General features: G+C 41.0%; 1 protein-coding gene across 2 annotated transcripts in view; it reads right to left on the bottom strand.

Moving 5' to 3' along the window:
- Nucleotides 1–25,024, bottom strand: part of AIFM3 (AIF family member 3) — a 284,806-nt gene that overhangs the window by 3,899 nt on the left and 255,883 nt on the right. For both annotated transcript variants that reach the window (XM_085633940.1, XM_085633939.1), the window contains exon 19: nucleotides 21,009–21,113. In XM_085633940.1, coding sequence (XP_085490066.1) covers nucleotides 21,009–21,113 — 105 coding nt within the window. The remainder of the gene's footprint in view (nucleotides 1–21,008; nucleotides 21,114–25,024) is intronic.

Here is a 25,024-nt window from a genome sequence, read left to right as displayed (position 1 = left end):
GACACCTTCAATGCATATGTGATTCTATGGATCAGGTTCATAGAAGACATCTTTATGATATTCCCTGAGGAACTCAGTAGCACATCCATGGAGTTCCTTGATGTGAAGGTGGAAATCATTGATAACAGCATAACAACCAGCCTATACAGGAAGGCAACTGCAGGAAACACACTTCTACATGCCCAGAGTTGTCACCCCAAACCTCTCATTCACAGTATACCTTATGGTGAGCTGTTGCGTGCCTCACGCAACGGCAACTTCAAGGAAAATGTTCTTGCAGAGAGTGACTCTATGTTGAAAAGATTCAGGGCCAGAGGTTACTCTGTATCTATACTCAAGACATCGGTTGAGAAAGGTAGCTGCACCACTAGACAGGACATTTTAATCCCCAAAAGACCTAACCATGATGAGAAAAGCGAAAACAATGTGAAATTTATTATGACCTTTAACAGTAAGTTGAAGTGGTGAGAGATATTCTGGGTAAGAATTGGCAAATCTTATTTTGTACACCCCAGGACTATTTGAGGGACTACATTACACCACAGTACTTCTTGTATTAATATCTATGTTTGTGCTGGTTGGGCACAATTCTTTATGGTTAATTTATTTATTGAATGTTTATGCATGAGGCTTTCTTTCAAGACACTGTTGGCCTTCTTAGGTCTCTTAGGCTATCTTTGCATTCTCTATTTCCACCAGTGGGGGTAGCCAGAATTTATGAATGATCTACTAGAACATAACGTCAGGTGTCCCACTGGGGCTCATTACAGCATTTAGCAGTCAGTAGCTAGCAGTTGGACTCTGCCTCATGCACTGCCTGATGTCTACGCATACCTCCAACAATATGGTCACAATGATGGGACCGGCCACTATGGCATTACCATACTACCATATGACATGAATGCTGACATTCAGGTGCGCACTTATGTTGACGACTGTTGGGGGCAGTGTGCTGGGCAACAGCACGCAACAGACTTTAGCCTGCACATACATATGAAACACTGTCGTACTTTCAGAGTACACTGTGGTTTATGGACATTCATTTTGGCGGGGTGCTGGTTTATCAACTGAATTTTGTCAGCAATATCCTTGTCTGTTATATACATAATACAAACCACCACAGTCCAATATAGCTGCTATAATCACGCTGTCGGTGCAGTACGCTTGGCACTAGCACATCTATGACGTTAGCACACACATTGTATCACTGTCAGGTTTTCTGTTCTTGATATGCAATACACATAGATCTATTTTGATCGTATGTCGACAATGTATTTCACACAGCGACAATATCAATCAATGTTTCTAGTTGATGACATATATGTACGATGTCATCCACCATGGTCCAATACGGCTGCCATAATCACGTTTAAAATATTGAATTGCCAGCCCATCTTTGATGTTTAAGACTATGGGGCCGGTTACGATGTCGGTCAAAGCCATTTCCAACCACATCTGAATTGTCCCCTATGTCGATTTCACTTGTATTATTTAACTCAGCAAGGGGGCGGCAATCATCCTCCTGTGAACAAGTGGATACATTTGCTGAAACGCGTCGGGTGTTGCTAGTCCTTCCTTAGCACTTATCCTGATGTTTATGACCTAGATAAACAAACATGCAGCAACTCAGAGTGCACATCCTTCTTTCGTGGCCGAGACAAAATTTTGCTCGAGTAGCTGTTACGGTTTCCACATTGCCAGCGTGCACCACCGCTGCATGGGCCGGGGACAGAGTGGGAGTATGAGATATATTTGATAGATGTATATATGTGTGTGTTTCTCTATATATGTATATGTTTATATATATATATATATATATATATATATATATATATATATATATATATATATATATATATATATATATATATATATATATATATAAATGCACATATATTATTTTCATTTTTTTAATAATTAAACCAAAGTCAGCATTATTATTATAAATCATATTTTATTTTTTCACTGAAAAAAAACAAATGTTAAAGTCCCGTTATAGTTAGGTGTGATCAAAAGATATGCTTTTGTTTTAAATAAAAAATAACCTTAGAAATTCACTGAAAAAAACAAAGGTTAAAGTAACGTTATAGTTAGGTGACTATGTCAGTGACAACATTAATGTTTTGGGCTAAAAAAACACAGAAATTTACCAATTATAGTTATCAGAGCTTACTATAACTCACACCCCCGCCATGCACTGCTTAGGACCTCACATATGACATCACTTGTGACATGTTCTATGACATAATTTATGACATCACTGATGACATCTCAAATGATATCATTGATGCCAACACTGCATGGGTTGAGCTCGCTACATCCAACACCCATAATCTGTGGCAAATGTTTCTACACTCAGCACTGATTCTACTCCAATTAAACAGCTTGTAGGAATTGTCCACTACTCCAATGGTGTTCATAAAAACTAGTAAACAAATCTGTAAAAACGCTTGCCTACCAGCAGGACAAGAAAGCAGCTTGCTAACAAAGCCCGCGGCACGATGGGAACATAGAATTTAAAAACCATACTGGGCTGTACATTTTTCTGAACACCTGAAAACTGATTTTTTTGATGTACAGAATGGGTGGCTTCCCAATAAAGGAATTATCACCTAAATGGGGAATATTTTGACCTACTCCAAACTGCAGGCTCGTTTATTACAAAATCTAAACCATTTTACATAATACTATGTTCATCTCCTTCTCTAATTGAGCCTCGCAGCATGTTTTTACGATCTAGGCAACAATCAACTAAATTTAGGTGTTAGCAATAATCCAGAGACTGAAAGTCCAGCATATATAGCTAAATTGTATACATGAAATTCATGAGGCCCACTATTTGTATGCTGGCAGAGAAAGGTTGATTATGTTATGTTATGTTAATATGACTTGCATAGCGCACTTATACTCGTTGGTTTTCCATACTATGTATCAGACCACTGAGCCTAAAAAAGCCATGTCTTTAATTGCTTTCTGAACTCAAGGAGGGAGGGAATTTTCCTAAGATATAGTGGGAGGGAGTTCCATTCCTTTGTGGTATTGTATCTAAAACTCCTCCCACCCCAGTTAATTTTTTTGATTCTGACAGTAGGCATCAGATTCGTATTTGCCGATCGTAGAGGTCTATTGTGTGAATACCATCTAAAAAGGTCCCATAAAAATTTCGGACCTTCTTTGTGGAGAGCCTTATGAGCAATACAAAGTGCCTTAAATTTGCAACTTTCTGAGAAGAGTGGATTGAATATTAATATATAGGCCATTGCAATAATCAAGTTTTGATAAGACTAGCGAGGTCACAACCGTCTTTCTAGATTTTTTAGGAATGAAAGGAAGTATTTTTTCTAAAGTTTTAATCATGAGTATGCAGTAGACACCACCTTGGATACTTGGGGCTTTAGGCTCAATTTGTCGTCTATAATAACTCCAAGGTTTTTAGCTTTGATTACAGGTGTAGGAGGGGGGCCGAGATTGTCAGGCCACCACTCAGGGGACCAAGGTGGGAAGAGATTACCAAACATGATCACTTCCGACTTGCTTGAATTCAATTTCAAGCGATAATTGCTCATCCAGCTACTTAGCTTAATCATACAGTCGTGAAGTTTTAAAGAATGATTGATATCCTTATCTACTGTCGAGATTACCAACTGGGTATCGTCGGCGTAGGAGGTAGGAATCAAATTAAAACTTCTGAGCAGTGGTGCCAATTCAGTCACATAAATGTTAAAAAGCGTAGGGCTCAACGAGGAGCCCTGAGGGACCCCGCACGGCAGGGTAAAAGGTGCCGACTTGAATTTGCCTAGGTGGACAGTTTGGGTTCTCTCCGATAAAAAGGATGTTAATAGGGAGAGGGCTTCTCCTCCTATCCCTATTGTTTTTAATCGGTGGACCAGAAGAGCATGATCTACAGTATCAAATGCTGCGGATAGGTCCAGCAGTATAAGAACTGCTTACCCACTGCCATCTTGAGAAGATCAAATTTCTTCCGTGGTTTTTATTAAAGCTGTTTCCGTACTATGATTGGATCTAAAACCGAACTAGCTATGATCTAAAACCTGACTGTCTGCGACAAAGGTAGAGAGTTCTGCATTTATAATTTTCTCAATTATCTTTGCTGGCAAAGGAAGTCTTGCGATAAGTCGATAGTTGGCAGGGTCGGTCGAATTCAAATTGATTTTTTTTATTTGAGGCGAAATACAAGCCTGTCTCCACACAATGGTAAAAAATCCTTGTAAAATCATCTGGTTAAACATTTTAGATAAATAAGGCCCCATGAATTGGCTAATGCTATGCAAAATTCTAGGGGGACAAGGATCTTCTGGTGATCCTGATTTGGTCATAGAAATAAGTTTAGCTATTTGAGTTGCCGATGTGGGAGTAAAATTAAGAAAACACAGTTTGGCAGTGTCTTCTTGGTCTATATTAATGTGTGACTTAGAGTGGGCGAATAGGTGAAAGATTTGATCCGCCTTGGATTTGAAAGTATGAGCAAGTACATTACAAAACTCTTGACTATGATTAGCAGAGTCCTCTTTCACACCTGAGGTCAGATGTTTTACCGTTTGAAAAAGTTATTTGGTGGAATTACCAGCTTTTTCTATTTGTGATGTATAATATTGGCTTTTCTGGGAAATCAACTTTCTTTTAAAGTCTGAGAGCATACCTTTATATTTATCCTTTTCTGGTGCTTCGTAATGTTTTCGCCATATTCTTTCTTGCCTTCTGCAAGCCTGTTTGTCTAGTCAAGTTCTTCCGAAAACCACGGAGCTGATGGTGTTTTCCTATTTTTATTGATTATCGTAAAAGGAGCAAGTTTCAAGCAATTAGACTCTAACCATGTAGTGTAGTGTATGGTTGAGGATTCTGCCTCTAGCTCCAAATCTGGTTGGGTCTGGGCTAAATGCTCCACAAGCGACAAAGGATCAATTGTGTGCCAGGATCTAGCCGTGGTCCTGGCATGGGCCGTACTAGTGGGGTTGGATCGAAGGAACTTATATCTAAAAAGAATAGCATGATGGTCAGACCAAGCTAGAAGAAGAGTGGATATGTTAAAGATGGCGGGATTATAACATTTTGTTTATATTTTTCTACATTGCACATTATAAATAAAAACATTTTGTATTTGCATGTAATTCAGGTTTACATGCATTAATTTTCTGATGAACTTTCATGTTTTGATTTTATGTTTGCTCCTCGGACAAAGCCCTGTAAGATTTACATACCAATTATTGTTTTTTAATCAGTCTTTTAAAGTGTAGATGTTTGAACGGCTCCATTTATTGGGCCAAGTTTGTAATAGATTTTATTAACTATAAAATAAAGATAAAGAACGAGAGATTTAATATTTTCTTATTTTCAATTTATTTACTTATTTTAAGAAGGTCTGGTAGCTGCCAAGTGCTTGTGTCCTTTTCACACTATACGCGTATTATTCTTTTCTGGTTTTAATGTTGTAATTTACACTACTAACATGGCCATCACAAATGCTAGATGGTAAATCAAAAACGGCAGCAATGCATAATGACATACATGGATGGTATTTATAGGTCGTCAGGGGTCGCAGCTGCAACACCTGGCTTGCTCTTTGGACCTTGACAATGCCTTTCGACCCCTAGCCTTGGAGATCACAAAAGCAGTGTCAGAAACTAAAGTAAAGCGGGACTCATATGAGCCCATGTTACTTTTTGTTGTTTTGAGTCACTTAGTTGTATCCTCAGTGTCTCTAGAAGGGATTTTTAGGGAGCACACACGGGGGCTACAGATAAAACGGAAGGTCCACCTTCAACATGCAATTATGAGATTTTTGCGCATATGTGTACAGCATATATATAATAATTATAAATTAATACAATGATATAAACATTTCTAAAGCAGATATAAGATACAAATCTATTTATTTTTGTACCACACACACATACTTGTGAGTGTGTGTGGTAAAAAAATCTATTTGCATCTAATTTCCATCTAATTAGAAACCTGTTGCATTATTTTAATAATCTTGCATTTAATGTTTAATCCCTCATTCATTGTTGATTCCGCAGTATCACTACCTTAATGCCATTATGTGAGAAGTCATGGCGACACCCTCTCTAACATCATCAGGGTCAAAAAAATAATGGGATGTCACTTCCTGTGATATCATCAGTGGCTGAAAGTTTGGATAACGTCACTTAAGCTATCCCTCACATTTTGGTGAATCGACACCAATGATGATATATGCGCAAGCACGCATCGCAACACAGTGGGCGAACATGTCACAAAACATGCGCTCACATGTAGCGTTTCCGGTGCACGCAAATGCAGCATCATGAGCACGGTGGTCATTTTGGATTTCTTTATTTTTTTATAAGAACCTGATCCCAAAATTGTTGCACAGGGACGCATTTACATCTTGAGGGATGTGTTTGGATATCAGTGCCTACAAGCATTGGCAAAACCAATAGTTCACCCTTTTAAAGTCACATCCAACTGGTTTACCAATGCTTGTTTATGTAGTCCACGACACCAGAAGTTCCACGTTTTGTGGTAGTTTCACTGGAATTAAAGTTTGAGTGAATGCACCCAGATTTTGACCTGTGGCCAACAATACGCACAGAAATGTTTGCCATTTCATAAATGCTTAGTTTATGACTTTCAGATATATTACAATGAAAAAGTAACATACTTGCCGAGTCGAAGAAATATCCTGAAATTTCGGTGAGCATTAAATAAAGGAAAACAATTTATAATATAGAACACACTGAAATTCTCTCATTTTCTTTTTTTTTTTGTTGAACACGCAGACAATCTAACAATGACACATTATAAGACCCGAAAATAACAAGTTATGCTCCAATTCTCCACACTACACATGCCCCCTTTCAGCAATGGCTGGATTACTTACCAGTAATCTTCATTACTCCTAGTTCTACTCTTCCTTATGCCTCGTCATAACAAGTACGTTGGATCCCACCTCCAAGACAGGGATTCGAGAGAGTGAAGCTGTGAATGTAGGCTCACCAAAATACTGGGTACCATAAGGGGCTTTCAATTCTCATAATACCCCTGATCTTTCCGATTCCAGATAACGTCCGCACAGTCCTGTTTGTGTTATGGCTGGGAGAAGGCAGACTATGGCCAGTAGTAAAAAAGATTACCAGTAAGTAATCAAGGCATTACCCATTTACCTCTTCTTGTCCCAATCATAGCAAGTGAGGACACCAAAGCAAAGAAGCCTGTCAATCTAGTTCTCAAACAGTGTAGCAGACTAAACACACAGGGCTTGATTACTAGCTCCCTAGTAAATTGTGATCACTGCACAAACACCTGTTTGCGCAGCGATCGCAATGGTGAGTGGTGTGATGATTATCACACCTGGTGATTACTGGGTGCGATAAACTTTGCAACCTCTGTCACATTTCACAAAGTCAAACCTGCCAGTTTTATTTGGCAAGGAAAGGCCCAGTGTTTACAGAGATGTGGATTTAGGTGCAGTACCACCAAAATCTGCAAGCTAGTGCCTGTTAAAGACAAAATAGCTGTAATAGGTGCTATTTATTGCACGTAATAAATTTAAATCCCCCAGGAGGTGGAGTTTATAAGATGCATTAAATATGACCTATTCCTTCAAGGCACTCCCAATTAGACATAAGACCCTGATTCTGCAACATCCAGTGCCTTTATTTCTAACAGCATTAATGAAGCATAACAAATGTTCGGGACAGGAGAGAATAAAGAACTCCAACACCAATATTCTTACCATCCCTCCCAGATCTTGCAATGGTAGTGGGGAATAAGGCATGATGCGAGACCCGTATGGTTGCATGGAAAATCTCAGAAAGGCAAACCCTTTTAATCTCCACCCAAGAAGCAGTTATTCTGGTTGAATGACCCGGAATCCTGGATGGAAGAGGAATATCCAACAGGCAATAAGCCACGGTAATGGTGAATTGAATCCATCTACTACTGGAAAGAGCCAAGTCCTTGTGCCCCTGCCCCAACATTCCAACAAATGATCTCATCATCGAAACGGATAAATCAGTCCAGAAAAGTCAATAAACCTTTACATAAGAGATCTTCAAACTTTTTGATGCCGAGCCCTCCCTTGTCAAAATATTTTAGCCATAAGGACCCCTCCCGACAAAGATTTCTAGAACCTGGTACTCCTCATCCTCGAAAACTATCGACAACCATAAACACCCCCAATTCCCACAGCAAATCATTTTTAGAGTGGGAAAAATGTTAAACAGTGTTTAGAAAACCAAAGGTCAGTAAGCATGGGGGCCTGGTCAAAGTTGTAGCTAAAAACATAGGGGCTCATTTATGAGAAATTGGCAGAGGGCAGCACCGCATGTCTTCTTGCTGCACTGTCCTACGCATGGAAAGAGGAACAAACAAGGAGCAATTAAAACATTTCTCCTTGTTACGCGTCCGCTGGGGAGGCGTAAGGTTTAGGCACTGCCCCAGGTTTACGTGATTTTTTAAATCTGGGGCAGCATCGAAATCCACGGGTGTTATGTGGATACCCCCACGCATTGCCCATGGAACGCCTCCTTGATGCATGAGGCCATGCAAAACAATGCAGTGTGACTTTGCGCCGCCTCATAGGTATGGTTGAGATGTTTGCGCCGCTGGAGCATCAAAAATTATGATGCTCTGGCGGCGCAAGCCCTCTCATAAATAAGCCCCAAAATATTCTGTACCTTTTTTTAGCTCTTTCACCATAAGGTAACAAAATATAAAATAATGGGCAACATAAATGAAAAATCAATTTAAAAAGTTGTTACGCAGTGGGAACAGCACATTATGAAATCTCTATTAGTTTATGCACTGCAGAGGTCTGTGTATAACAAAAGAGCCACAGAATTCATTCTTGGTTTGTGGAGTGGGTAACAGTGACTTGTGTATTTTTAGTTCTACAAAGTCACAGTCTTTGACAGAAAGCACTGTAAATGTATGTCATTATTTAATACTTGCATTACACACAGTATAAGATGGACTGCTTCAAAATGTGCAAATAGTTTTACGATAAAATGGTGCTTAAAAAATGTAGATTTTTGTTCTAACAGAGTGTATGTAATGGCATTTATTTTTTACATAACTGTCCCATCAACACCTCCTTAGGGGAACTAAGGGCTGTGTAAATACAATTATAATTAAAAGCACGCACTTCACAGCCCAGTCTCTGTACTACCACTCAAAAACCCAAATCTTTGTCATCACAAAGCTTGGAGTGATTCGATCAACGGCTCCCAAGCACCCTTTACACTTGCAGATTAACTAATAGTACACATTTGCATTTCATTCAGGTAAGCAGGCACCTTGGCACAAAAGCTTTTCACAGCATAGGAGACTCAATTAATAAAACTTCAGCTGAAGTATTTTAGCGACTGAAATTTGCCATTCCAGGGCGGTTGTCTTTTTCCAAAAGGAAAGCAAATTTTTTGTATTCCAGTCACAGGTGAGGCTGGGTAATGCGCACCCACCTTCCCAGGAATCCATGGCCCCCCAGGGGGTTGCACCTCATAGATTGAAAAACTCTGCCCTACATACACCTAAACAATAACAAGCAATTTCTTCTTCTGAAGAACGAGAAGAATATAAGGAAAGAAGGATGACTTCTTGAGAACAGTGAATATTAAAAGACACCTTGGGAAGAAAAGAAGAATAAGGGTGAATCAAAGACCATGAAAGAGCAGCCAATGAAATAGGCTGGAATACAGCTACCAAAAAGGCAACTTTAATAGTGAGAGGGGTTTAAAGGAGTGGTCTTAAAGGGCATGAAAAACCAATAGAAGGTTCCCTGAATAAGTCAAAGTGTGATTCACAGGAAGAGAAAGAGAAAAACTCAACATACAAAAAACCACAAAACGGATTGCAACATGAATTTTGGGCCATATGTACAAAGCATTTTTACAGCCGGAAACAGCCCAATCAGGCCGTTTCCGACTGCAAAAATGCTTTTACATATGTTCAATGCACAAATTGCAATTCGGTAACACGCTACCAAATCGCACATTGGGCCTTATGACGATGTTGGTCGGAGTTGCCTCTGACCGTCACCGTTGCGGTCTCTGGACCTACCGGCCTCCGGTCGCCGGTCCCGACACCGCAATTAGAATGCGACAGCACATGGTGCAGTTGTATACTCCCATTTCTTGATGGTAGCTTGTGCTACGGCAGTAAACCGGCTCCCAATGGGAGCTTGTGCTACGGCCGTTATGTTGTTTGTATTTAATTATATTGCCAATTTTAAAATGTATTGTTCAATGTGTTATTAAAGGTTTAGGAGGGTACTATTATATTTTATTGATATGTTAATAATTCTGAAATTAATAATTATTATAGTATTTAATTTGCTTACATTTTTCTTATCATATTTATTTAATTTAAAATAAAAGATATAAATAAGAAAATAAACAATGGGGTTCATTTATGTATACATTATAAATTGCTAAAGAATAAATATGAACATGGGTTACTTTTTTAATGATATAATGTGGGTAGTTAAATATTATTAGGAAATGTAATTTACAAACATATTGGGTGTATTTAATTGTTAATAATGTATTTTTACATTAGCATTGTATTTCTGACAAATGTTATTTAAAGAATATTTTGGGGCTCAATGTTTAGATTAATATATAAACGTTTGTTTTTAAAAATTATGTTATTGAATACAAAATAGAAGCAATAGCTTTTCTTTTTTTAAAAAATTGTTAATGACATTTAGAAAAAATATAAGATAGAATGTAATATTACATACATTTTTTTAATACTTCCAATTTATAATAAATAATAATAAATGTTGTATGGCTTCAAATAGTATATTTAATTAAATGTATTTTAAAATTATATTATTATATAAAAACGTTCCTTATTTAGAATTGAGACAGTGAAACTGAACCCCTCCCATAATATTTTAATTTTTCCCAATGTTGGTGAAATAGGATTTAGAGTAACAATTCAGATCCCCAAATATATGTCAACTTTCTCCATTGTTAGCATGAGTGGCAATTTATTATCAGTTCTGACCCCTGCCACCATAACTCTGAGTCCTGGGGCGACCACTGGTGGCCCTCCTCCCTTGGTCCTCCCCCGACCCAAGGCCACTGCCAAAAATCTAGACATCTGGGTGGACAGCACCTTAAACTCTTGAAGTGCAGGCAAAATAGGTTGCAGGCACGTGTTTTTGCACTTGTCCCAATGTTTGTTAGAATACAGTTAGAATAGTAAATCAGGCACCCCAAATGTATGTACTTACTCCAATGTTTCTGGAACTGTAAATAGAATTTAACCCCAGACACCTACATATATTTAGAAAGCAGTGCCTACGCAGTTGGGTAAAACAATGAAAATGGGATTCCTAGTTAGAGACTCTGGTTCAATTGTTAAAGTCGAGGAAAAAACTAATGAGGGAGGAGCCTCTGAAAAGCAGTATCTATAACTTCAAAATATATAACTGAGTGACTTCAAGATAGTTTCTTATGGCACTTTTTTGTGCTTAAAAGTAAAATAAAATGAATGAAAACAAATGGTTTTCAGAGTATAAGTAGGCAAATATAGGCTGGGTTAGGGTAACTATTGGAAAGAGTTACTTTGCTCCAGAAGGTATCATTTGACATCACATCAAAAAGAAGAAATTTCTATTTTGCAATTCCTATTTTCCGGAGAATGGTAAAAGCCAGGTGTTAGGCCTATCAGCTTTAGGGTGGACTTCCCCCAAACGTTTTGCCTTCACCCCCACTATTTTTGCTGATATTTTTTGCTGGCCTTGGGACTCTTGGCACTCTACTACTGCTAACGAGTGCCAAAGTGCCTGTGCTCACTCATTACAATATGATAACATTAGCTTATACCCAACTGGCATATTTAATTTACTTGTAAGTTCCTAGTAAAGCGGCACTACCTGTTCCTAGGGCCTGTAGATTAAATGCTACTAGTGGGCCTGGAGTACTGATTTTGTCCCCCACTTAAGAAGCAGTTTGAACATGTCTCAGGCCTGCCATTGCTGCCTGTGTGTGCAGTTTTAAACTGCCATTTCGACCTACCAATATAACCCTTTTACCAGGCCCAGTCCTTCCTTTTTAATACATATGTCATCCCTAGGGTAGGCCCTGGACAGCCCAGAGGGCAGAGTGCAATGCATTTAAAAAGTAAGAGATGCACTTTTAAGCTGTACGTGTCCTGGTAGTGAAAAACTCCTTAATTTGTTTTTCACCCCTGCCATAGAATAACATGGGAGTAGCCTTATTACACGTAATAAGTTGTAAAATTAGAACAGATAACCAGGTCATGTGTGGTGTCTTTGGAACTAGAATTTAAAATCCTAACTTATGGGGAAGTCTGAATTACAATTTAGAATATGCCAGTTTCCGAAAGTTGAAATTTTCCTGCCTTATCCATTTGGTGCCTGCAGCCTGTCTTTGGGTCACATGACTGGTTGTAGCCAACAGTTGGGCTTTGTGTATCCCTCCTATATAGCCACACACACTAGAGAGCATTGGTATGCCTGGATGAGCCATCCCTGGCAGTATGGGAGTGAGGAGCTGTGCCCAGCCCTACTTACATTTGAATAGGCTATGCCCTGCCTCCACACAAAGGGCTACATAGCCCCTGTGGTTATTCTGGAGCCAGGGGAGGAAGAGCACCTGTGCACTTCAAAGAGGACCCTCTATAAGCTTCTCCCTCACTTCAAATGCAGAACTGGGGCATAAATTGTGGACCTTAGACACCAACCCTTCAGTACAGTCCTGGCCTGTGGATACTTTGCCAGGAAGAAGGACTGTTGTGCTGCTGAAAGGACTGCCACTCTAATGGAATGCTGCTCTAAAGGACTGCTGCCCTACTGTGATGCCCTGCTGCTCTCTTGCCTGGATGAGAAGGACTGGGCCTGCATCTTTTGAACCCACTACCCCAGACTTACTCTAGGGGCTAGTCACAGAGAGACAACAGACTTCCAACAACCTTGCACCAGCACCTTTATTCTGCCATCTGTGACTCTACCTTGCCAGGTGGTGCCACTCCAGTCCTGGACCCTTGGAAGTGGGCTTAAGGTGCTCTGCCAGCCACTATGGATCCAGCAAAACTGATGCATCTCCTTTGCTGCATGGCGCGGCTACGAGCAGAACCACCACATTGTCGCTGCTGCGAGTGCATGGAGCAGCACCTGTGCTGGTGGTCTGGTGCGACTGCATGCAGAACCGCTGCACCGCCGCTGCAGCATGCTAGTGGTCCCCAATGTTACAGGGCCTTCCTACTGGGTTTGACTCACGAGATACCTTTGGCACAGCATCTAGGGCAGGACAACACCCACATTTACTGGCCCCAGATGAGAAAGGCCTCAGATGCCTTCCTGTAGGGCTTGCTTCCGCTGCCAAGTGAGTGGTAAGCCTGTCATTGGCACCCCCTTAGAGAGGGTGGGCATCAACATTGTTGTGCCCTTGGACTCCAAAACTGCTTTGGGCAACAGGTTTATCCTGATTTCAGTGGAACATGCCACTCGGTACCCAGAGGCTATTCCTCTGAGGACCACAAGTGCATGTGCAGTGTTTAGGGCCTTAATGGGGATTTTTACACAAGTAGATTTCGCCAAAGAAGTGGTGTCAGACAGGTACGCCAACTTCATGCCTACGTACATGAAGGCCATGTGGAAGGAATGTGAGGTAACTTATAAGTTCTCCACACCTTACCACCCCCATACAAACAGGCTTGTTGAGAGATTCAACAAGACCTTTAAGGGCATGATTATAGGATTATTTAGCCCCAGAGGAGGACGTGGGACATCCTCTTGCCCTGCCTACTTTTTGCCTACAGCGAGGAATCACAGAACGAAGTAGGGTTCAGCTCCTTTGAGCTCCCCGATGGTCACCCTGTCAGGGAACCTCTCAGTGTGGTGAAGGAGGGTTGGAAGCAAGTTCCCAAGAAACCCCCTCAGAATGTGGTTAGCTCCCTCAGATTCGACTTATCACTTCGGCCACGCAACACATCTATGACGTGGATGCTCGCAGCACTCCGCAAACCAGGACTCAAGGTACTTTGTTCAGCAGGCCTAACTGGGTCCTTGTAGCCAGCTCACTCTCCATGGCAGTCAGCTTGAACTTGTCACTTTGTCCCGGTCCAGCTCGGCCAGATTTCCACAGTTGGCGCTTTGGGCTTTTTGGCGCTGTTTTCTCTAAAATCTTTCAAATTGCATATCTCTGGTTCTGCTGATTAGATTTTTGTCATTTTGATCTTGTAATATTTATCAAACATTACTCTATTTTTTAACCTGATGTGGAATCCTTTTGTGGTATGTTTTCACTGTTTGAAGGTGTTGCACAAATACATTACACATTGCCTCTAAGTGAAGCCTGAATGCTCTTTGCCAAACTACCAGGGGGTTGAGCACAGGTTCATTTGGGGTTTGCTTGTGCCTTACCCTGACAAGGATTGAGGTTATTGCTTGACAAAGGCTCACACCCCAGTCAGCCAATAACCCAATTTCTTACACCAGGTATTTATGATGTGACTGCACTTTAACAAGTTTGGGTCTTAGAATTCCACTGTAAAGAAACTACAGAGGAAACCCGCCCACCTAAAGATTGTCAATTAAATTTCGGCAACTCAAAGAGATGTCGTGCTGGTGCTCTTATCCAGCCATCGGGATTATGTAAATGTAAATGTAAATGTGGGTGTACTTGTAAAGCGCACTGTGACTCCATGGAGTATCCTGGCGCTGAAGACCGCTGGGGAACCCGTCCTGGTTTTCCCTGTGAGATGGTCCCTTTCTGGGTTTCTCCAAGGTGAAACCAGGCATCCCCAGCGTCTGTGGGGGGGGCCTTGTAGAGATGAGGTAAGCTTAATGCCCAGAGTTGCCGAGTGTGTTCCTGGTTAGAGTAGGTACCGAGGCGAAAATTATCAAGTCCGTTTTGACCCTGGTCCATGACCCTGCCGCATCGGGAATTGAACCCTGGTCCCTGGCCAATTCTCTGCTTACGGGTCAGCCGCCTCTAACCAGTTAGCCCCCCCATTCAGCATCCAACAGTTCCCACCCTAACTCTGCGGCCCAGTGTGCCCAAAGAGCGTCCATGGGTGTCCCGGCCAAGCCGTTTAATAGGCGATATAACCATGTGATCAAATGGCTGCCGGAGCCCATGGTCAGCAACAGCTGGAGGACACAGTGTGTCTGGGGTTCCACCTCTCCCAGTCCCCTTGTTAATTAAAACATTTATTGTAAGCAATTGTTTTAAATACTCTTATAGTATTTTTCTATGAATTATAGTATTGAAACCATATTTTGGGTAAGTCTTCTTTAATTTAAAAAATACTATATTTCTGTTGTTTATATTATGGTGTTTGATAATTTTGTATTTACTATATTCATAATGACAATATTTTTGTTGCAGTTGTTTTTGTACTCACTGTAAGAAGTACTGGCTTACAATATTTTTTCCACTGTGTATAGGAATCAGACTATTTTCATATTCAATATTCCCACATAAAACTGAGGGTGTCAGCAGAACCCAGACCCTAGGCTCCACATATTGCTTCAATAGAATAGATGCCCTTTGAAATCACATGGTCAAGGCAGAAATTCAAAATTCGGATCCATCCATTAGAACCTGAATGACAGGTAACACATCACAGGAAATAGGAGAAAGCTTCCTGGGAACACATCTGGAAAGCCTACCAATGATGGAAGTAGGATTTAAGAGTGAGTGCCTTATGAGAAAGATAGATAGTCTGTGGTAAGTAAATGGGCAATTCCTTCTTCTGGAGCCCTGCCCTCTCAGCCTCCAGACTGACAAGGCCAGATTCTTAAGTGCAGATGCTCCCTTTGACAGGAAATGGGTCCAAAGAGAACGGGCCAATAAAATGTACATTAGAGCAAACAAAGCATGTCTTTTTCACCACCGGAATGACCACCAGGATGTCTTTCAACTTCTTGCCAACACTTTAGGAATGAGCAAGATTTCAGAGAAAGCAGACAGGATTTCCTGGGGCCAAGGAGCAAAACAGACATCCAGCCCCCAACTTACTGGATATGGAGTATGAGAAAAACCTCTGGACTACAGCATTTATCCAGGAGGCAAACAGACCCAGAGTTGGAGTTTTGAACCTCTTGCAAATTGCTCTGAATACATGGGGAGAAAAAGTAAGTTTTTTAAGGTAGGGCAGATCCTGTAAAGCTTGTGAAACTGCACCTTGTCCAGTATGCAAATGTGAACTGCCTTAGGAGACCTTAGATGCTGATCCATCCAACATCCCAAGTGAAACCCCAAGAGAAACAGAGAAGAAGATCTGGGTCCCCTATGATGACTGATATAGGCAGTTGTCAAAGTATAGCTTGCAACCGTCCCAGACAATACCCCCAAGTGGGTATTTAACGAGGGCAATATAATGGTGGCTTATCATAATAAAATTGCCTCATAAAATGCAACACATTGCAGGATGCATAATAAATTCAGTGCAAATGTCTCTTATAATACTTCAATATCACAATGCATTTGCTGAAATTCTGAACTCAGGAACACAGTAGTAGTAATAGGAACACGTATTTTTCTACTAAATTGGGCAACAATTGTTTTCGGGTGACCAACTTTACATTGATATTATTGGAACATGAGGAAGCTAAGCACAATATTTAAAGATTCCTGCTCACGATGAAAACCAGATGGATACTTTTAGTCAGTGATGATTGAGAAGGATTGAATGAAGCCTTGAAATGGAATACGCTCCTGAAGTGAGCTGACCGCTTTGGAAATGTTGCGCTGTTTAAAGACCCACATCATAGTAGTTCCCGGTACAGTTACAAGGTAAACAGGTATACAAAGCTGACATTAGCCAACAATTGTGAATAATTAGGCAGTAATGCATATATATTTTCCAAGTGAAAGCAAAATCTTGGGGGCATGTAACATATTGTTGTTTAATTAAGTTAAACAATATACCACCCTTGGTATCTCTTTACTTGAGGCTAAATCCCAATTTTCAGTTAATGACTTCCATAAAATGGTATTGCAACAATTTTTCAAAAGCATGCATGAGATGCACTTGTGGTGTCATTACATCATCAAAAGTGGATCCCGCCCGCAGTCAGATTCAGGCAAGTCCTTAAATACATACAAGTGAGCTCAATCTGCACTGAACACTATCAGCAAATAATCAAGGCTCCAGCTACGAAACTCACATTCAGCCCAGCTAACCCAACACTGCCAGGGGCAGCCAGCAGTGACCGCTTGGTCATCTGTGCCCTGGCCAGGGAGTCTTCAGAATGTATATTAATGAAGATTATGCTTTGGGGTTTTTTCAAGAAAAACATCAACCTCTCAGAGTGGATATGTATTTTAATGGCGCACCCCAATTAAAAACAGAGGTATTATACCACACCAGCAGGTCCATCTGTTATCTATTTTTATAGCATGACATGAAAGACACTATCTATTGTAAAAGGTGAATGAACTTTATGTGCTTCTTTTATAGAAAAATCACCAATGAGATTTTTAAGATTTATGTCCATTATGTTTGGTCCAGATAAAAAAACTCATTATTGGCATGATGTCGAATGGTGGAGCTATTACTTCAGAGTAGTCTACTCAAGGAAGTGGAGACTAACTATGTGGGTCATTAATATGCCAGTCGGACAGACCATCTGACCGCTGTCCTCACGATCCCTTTCCAACCGCCGAGGTCAAAAAGGTCTCCGCTGCCATATTACGATGCAACCGCTGCTACTGGGGTAGTTGTACCTACGGTGGAGCTCATATCCGAGAATATGTCACTTCAAATGCATACAAAAACCACATTAAACATGTGAATTGTACACACATGCACGACATATGTGGGATTATGCCTTGTGCACAATGCACTCGATTGCTGGAGTGTGGCGGATTTTGCACAGTTCAGTCATGGGGATAAATACTGCATAAAGACGTACCTGGATTACGGTGCCCAAGTGATCAGAGTCATGGGTTCAGCTGCCAGGTATAGGGGGGAATCATGGCAGAGACTGCTGGAGAGAAGCGGATTTGGGTGCCTATGCACCCCAAATCCTTTGTTTCTGATGGCTAGAGACAGCCGGTCCGTGCGTCATGGTTGCATCGTCGGAAATCCACATCATAATACGGACGGTGGTTGGAGATCCATGTACTGCCCTGGAAGAGGTGTGGCGCCGCGGCCAGGGCGACTGACTGCGGAATCTGGGGATCACGGTACGATCCCCGGTGCCGGCAGCAGATTAGCCCAGCACCATGTGACTCTGGGCAATAGCTTGCTTAATCTTCCCGACGGCCCCCAGCGCCTAGAGACCCTTACGGGTGATTGTTCGTGCTGTACAAATGTGGATAATTATTATTATTATTATCATTATCAATTCTGTTTTTCTCTGACCGCCATCTTGCTGGTCGGAAAAAAGGCCGTCGGATTAATCAGTCTTTCAGCGGTCCATCGAAGTACATGATGCATGCATCGCAATCCGCCAGTCGATCCGACTGCTTCAGACGAGACCCCGGCAGTCCGATTGCCTCCGACAGCACCGCGGACGCCGGTCCGACTGGCATCGTAATGAGGCCCTATGTTTTTTATTTTTTCATTTTTGCAGGAGGTAGAGAAAATATAAAAGCACACTACTTCCTTTGATACTGACATTACACACTGGTGTCCACTTACCATGGTGCTGATGCACCTGCCGTTAGGTGCATGTGGGATTTTAAACATGTAGACTCTTACCTGCATATGTGAGAAATGTATACTTATTTTTAATATATGTCAGTACACACATGAATAAGGGAAGTGGTGCATCTATGATGCATTTTTTTTATCAATTATCCTATTTGGAACATACCCCAGTCAGATAGTTTTTTTAAAGAGGAGACCAACAGCAGTCTGAGCCTCCTCCTCACCTGTAAGCCTCAAAGGGATGTCCTCGATTAAAGACTTACTTCTCTGCTTAAAAAACTGTTAAGGAGGACCCCTCAAAGTAGGGATCATTTAATCTACTTCCTTGTCCTGGCTCCCATTACATACCCATGTACTTTCCCAAGACTATCAGAAGGACTTATTTGAGGGTAAAGATGAAGGTCAATAGCCCAGCTGTGATCTCAACCTCCAGAAGTATATCCCACAGAGACAGCAATATAACCACGAGGAATTTGGGAATGTAAGCTTCTTTATGGCACCCAATAGGTGGCTGGGATTACATTTGCAGCATCTGACTGTAGAATTTCTGTTTTGGATGTGGCATCCACTACACTTGTTACGACTGATATGAAAATGAAATACGTGACTGAAATGAACTAGAGGAATTGCTTAAATTGGTTGCCTTTTTATTTCATCATTTCGTTATGTGTTTTGTCAAGGGTAGGTAAACCACATTCCTTGTTTATTGCCAGCTTTCTCTCTTCAAAGCATTTCACCTGATTATCCCATAACACTCTTCTTTTCGGTTGTTTTATGCACCAACATGTCATCCCGGAAGGATGCAGTTCTCTTGACCATTATTGTGCTTAGGTCTCTGGCAAATGAAGGGCACAGACCATAATAGAAATTACAATGCACACTAATGATATGCTTCTTCCAGTGTTAAAATATTCGTCTGAACCATGTGCAAACTTCACAATGATTTTTCTGCAAAAACATCTCAGCTAATACAAAGCCTCTTCAGACACTTAATAAGTAGCTAATCATGTTCCCTTATGAAAAAGTCATTAACATAGCATATGCACACGCTGAGGGAATATAAGAGATGTAGCTTCCATCTTGAATAAATTAACATAATCATCTATTGGGATATAGGTGCTTTAGTATATGAAAGTGGTTCATATGTGTACCATTGCAGAGTAGATTAGCAATAGCAGCTTAATGGACAGACATTAGCAGGGACAATGTCTGGAATAACTGATGTTCAATATAGCAAAAGAACATGCAATGAAACATGGCACAGAGTGATATGAAGGCAGATGATTGATTGTTTCAATTGCGTTTTAATCATAATTATTTCATTTATGCAGGTCTGCCCACACTTATATTGCTCCACATGGCTTTTTGCAAATGCTGCAAGTGACAACCACCCTTATTAGTTAGTAGTTCAAAAGCTTTCTCTCTGCACTCTTTCTAGCTCATCTGTCAACTTGTAAAATAACTGAAATACTTCAGATTTTTTATTTCACAAAGCATGATTCATTAATCAAATCTAATTTCTAAATAAAGATGCACAGTTCAGTTAAATAAATGAGAGGATACTTACTTCCACATGATTTTCCCGGCCTAACATGCAATAAATGATCCTCATGAATAGGACTTATATGTTTAGCTTCCCCTGATGAGCCAAACCAAATATGGTCATCTCCTTCTTCTTGGCTACATATACACCGGCTTTAATAAAATACTTTTTTTGCACTTTAACATAGCTGCAAAATGTTCTAGCAAGTAATTGTTCGTGCTGTAACTTTTTTAAAATGTTCTAAGTAAGGTTAAGAGGTGTGCTCCACTTTACAAGCTCAACTGTTTCCTTGAACGTGGGCCACTTTACAATTACACCTGATTGATAACATGTTTAAACTGACATTAGTTTCATCCAAAACTATTCTATGTTTCATGCTCTGTTGACGTTTCCTTCACATTATGGACTATACACTGACTTTGCAGATCAGGCCTTCTGATTTTCCATCAACACACACTCCCTTGAGTTATTGTAGGTGTTCATTTCAAACACTATCTTCTTTGCATTTGCAAGCTTCAAGCATCAGGCAAAGAACAGCAGTGTCATGTACTGCTTCCTACGCCCTCTTGTGTATACATTACAATGTGACACTTTTTTGTGGAATTGTAACCTCGCTCTAATGGGACAGGGGTTTCAAGGCTGCCACACTGTGAAAGCGGGCACTGTCTGTCACCCAGGTCTGCAGTTCATTGGAAGCCTTCTCCCCTGTATGTGCCACTGTGCCCAATGAAGCACCCAGACAATCACCCCTCTTCTTCAGTCCTATCAATGCTGTGCAAAGCTCGCACCTGCATCCTTCTCTTGCCCTTAATAACAAGGAGAGTTTACTTACTCAACATCTCGTTTTCGAATTGGCTTCCCAGAGGCCATGACTTCAGCTACTTTTGAAACGATGGGGTCATAGTTCATACTGGCCACAGCAATCACCTCTTCATTCCTAAAACAAAGACAGAGAGATCAACCCACATCTGGCCATCAACCAAGTCACTCACTGGTACCAATAATGCACCATATCAAGGATGGCCATATTGCTCAGACACAGCATGTGAAGCGCAGGGACTGAGGAGAGGTCAATGGTAACAGGTGCTCAGAGACACCACCCATGAATGAAAATGAATACCTGACACAAATGTCTCAGAGAAAGGTAAGAAGTGAAGGATGTCTGACTACCTGCAGACATCCACAATGGCTACTGTGGAAAGAATGATTTGGTTGGACATTTTGGGTCATGAGTTAGGTATCAACATAAAAAGCTATTAGCTAGACTGAAGTTTGGCCAATGGGTAGAGTGAGACAATGAATGCTCAGCCTAAAAAGAATGGTCCAGTCTAGCCTTAAAGCAATGAATTGATCATCCATCTTTATTAGGAACAGGACGTGAGTATGAAATAATGTAGAGCGCACACATTACCACTTATGGCTGTAGAGAAGAGGGAAGAAGGAATGGGGTCTGCCGCTATGGTGTATGGTGAACGGGTCAATGTCAGCACACAAAGACACAACCAGGATTGAAGCCAACTTTTGAGAGGGGTGATCCCAAATATTATAATTTGTCTGTTGCACTTGTTACATGAATATTCAAAAGTCAAGACACGTAGGCACTTTCTTTCTGCAAAACTACCAGATATACATGCTGTTCCTATAATGAAGTCAAACAAATCAGCCGTTGTTTATTTTCTCTTTTCACCAATCCCTTCGATAGCACCAGACAAAGAGCAATGGAGGAAAGTGTAAAGAGACTGAGCCCTTCCGAATGGCGTCTTTCATAAAGTAAAGACCGTGAAAGAAGACATCCCACCACCTTTAGTCAATATGGGGAATCTGGAACTGTGTTTTATGAATACCAAAGACATTTACCATTTGCAACAACTCATTTTGATATTTTACCAGCAACTGCTCCTAATGTATATTGAGTCGAGGAGACAGGTAAAAATGGGGTGGCAATGAATTTAGAGGAAAGGGACAAGTAAAGGAAGGACTCTAATATTGCACCTTTCAGTTTGATATTGAGAAGCGGTGGAATTGTTTCTCTGGGCAATGCTCAGACTGAGTATGCTGCCCTGAGTGAGCTACTCTGCAAGTATAATGATGTGACAATGGTGGCATTCTTTGTGTATACTATTTACTTGAACAATTAGATTTGCTGGTAAGAGTTAATCGCAGAGGTAATGTTTGTCTCGTTTGGCTAATAAAATGCAAGATGTTTAGCCCATAATCAGCATGTTTGGGAAGAGATCACAAATTAGTGAAGACACTGCTTCATCTGGCTCCGGACACTGCATATGTAAAAGAGATGCAGGGGGAGGGGGATCTCTCCAAGGCAACTGGACCAGCCATGACTGGGAAAGGGGTAATGGAATTGTGAGGGGGTGGTTTCCTTCAGGTCTTTGGGGAGAGCGCAGCTGGAGCTTCTCCCCCACAATGGCATTACTAGCGTAGATGGGAGGTTGCTGCTAATACGTTCAGTCAAGATGGATGTTATTCTTCAGCAGTGGAAGGATCTAGAATGAACTTCATATCTTGCTATTTACCGGTTCCGGAAGGCAACAGCAGCCTTCCAGAAACAGATCATTTTAATCTTGTACTTTTCAGCCTAGAAGGAAGATCTTACGCGCCAGCCACAAATTCAACACCTCTGCTGGTTAAAACCTGCCTTTGAGCCAAGAGAGCCACCATACACGGTGCTGTCTCTTTATTTGATTTTCCTGCACTGTTCCAGATTCAGACTGCAAAACAGAAAACAGAATATTCAGCATTACCAGAGGAGAGGGAAAGACATATGATGTTTTTGTCAAACCGGTAAATGGCTCTGCTTGATATCTAGTTCATTAAGCGATGTGGTGTTATAGTCACAGCTGCTGACTTTGGAACTGGGGAACCAGGTTCAAGTCTTTGCATCAGCTCAACATCCTGTGATTCTGGGCTTCTCGCTTAATATCAGTGAGCCTAAAAAAAAATGACATGTCCTTGTGCAATGTAACTGGTGCACATGTATGGGGCTCCAATACCTTTGTGTTGAGGTTGCACTATATAAAACTGCAAAAATGTCTGGCTCACTAAACTTAATCAGAACTCTGCAGCCCTGTCAAGGCACCATACTTGATTTTACCAGATTTAGCCAGACCTAAAGTTGGAAGTCATCCACAGCAATTTCAGATGTGGGTTACTTCCAAAAAGTGGACAGGGTGTATCGGTACTATTGGTATCCCCAAAAATGTTTGAATCTTTGACTGAGTACAAGGGCATTGGCGACTCTGTGGTATGACCAGTTACAAAAAATGGTGGTTGTCTGGAGACAATTTGGGTCTCCGGACCTAAGTAGATATTGTTCTAGTGGCTCAGGAAGCGGAAGGTCAAATGACAAATTCCATTCTATTTCTGCTCACGAAAGTCCATGCAGACTTCCAATTGATCCTATGCCTAATCAGGACATAGTTTATCTTGGGAAATACACTCCCAATCAGAATATCAGGAAAATGATTGCAACCCAATGGGTTGACCCTTGGAATCACCAGGCCTCAGAGATGCATATTTTTCATGACAATATTCATCTAAAGCGCCAAAGGAATTTGAGGTTTGTAGACCGCAGGATGAAACTCCATTTTGAAAATGTACTATTCCAATTGAAATGGGCAACATTGCTAGATGATCTGCTTCTTGGTGTACCATCATGGTAGTAAGTCAAATCTGGAATGGTTTGGCTCTGTGCTTACCAAGAGACAGTTATTTTAGCCATTGGTTGGGACAAATCTCATCTGGGATGCCCTGGTCTTCATTTGGGTCAGGGTTAGCTTTTCTCTTGGGGAATGGAACAACCAGTAACCATCTTTCAGAGCCACACCAGTAAGAGGATGTTCCGTTCTTCATCCCTTGGTGGAATGTTTATATTCCCTTTGGATCCTGACATGACAGGAATGTGGAACGAGGACTCCAGCCTCACTGTGGATCAAGGAGGCTTTCCAGTGGCAGAGGATTTCAAACAATCTCTTAGGAGGGGTTCAACATCAACATGAGAACAGACTAGCTGCTGTTATTTAGAGTTCTAAATCAATGATCTACTGGCAATTGAGATGTGATCAGCAAGTCTTCTGAAGAAATAGCTTCAATGGTTGTATGAAGGAAGTGGAGCATATCTGAAAATAGTATACTTCCACTTTTTTACTCACAACAGGGGTGAAATAAAATGTGAAAATGCTGAATCACAGGAAATGTTAACTATGCATCATATTCTCCACATATACTAACAAAGTGTTCACACAGTACCTATACGTTATAATATTTTTAAGTTTACGTGTAGATGCAAATCTTTCAGTTTCTTTTGCACTTTGCTTAATGGAGAGGAAACATTATGACTGCCCATTTATTACTTAATTTTGCATGACTCTATACTTTTTTTTTATGTAGAAAATGTGTTGACACTATGAAGAAAACAGCTTATCAGTGTCAAATACATGTACATCTAATGCTCCACTTCTGTCTGTGAGACCCCGGATCCCAAAGAAATCTGTGTCCAAATAATGGGACGGTTCCCAGACCTACCCAAGCAAGAAAGAAAACAAATAAGATAATAATCATGAGGGGCTTTCTCCTTTCTTGAAAGATATAGCACATGGTAGGTGCCCTCAGAAAGATGAGTCATCTGGGCCCAATGAGAGGGTCACTCTGTGCCAAGCCCCAGACTTTTCTCTTTGCAGAAGGCTGCCCTGCCAAGTACATAGCTTGAATCACCTGTCCATCTAGTGCAATCAGTTTAGTTATTTGGTACTTAACAGCGAAACTATTGTAACACTCTTAAAATACGTTCAACTGCCCATCCAGCAAAAGGCTCAATGGACCATTTGTTCTTCT

This window comes from Triturus cristatus, chromosome 11 (genome assembly GCF_964204655.1).
Source record: "Triturus cristatus chromosome 11, aTriCri1.1, whole genome shotgun sequence".
Lineage (NCBI taxonomy): Eukaryota > Metazoa > Chordata > Amphibia > Caudata > Salamandridae > Triturus > Triturus cristatus.
Note: the sequence above shows the minus strand (reverse complement) of the source record. Positions and strands in the feature narration are given on the sequence as shown.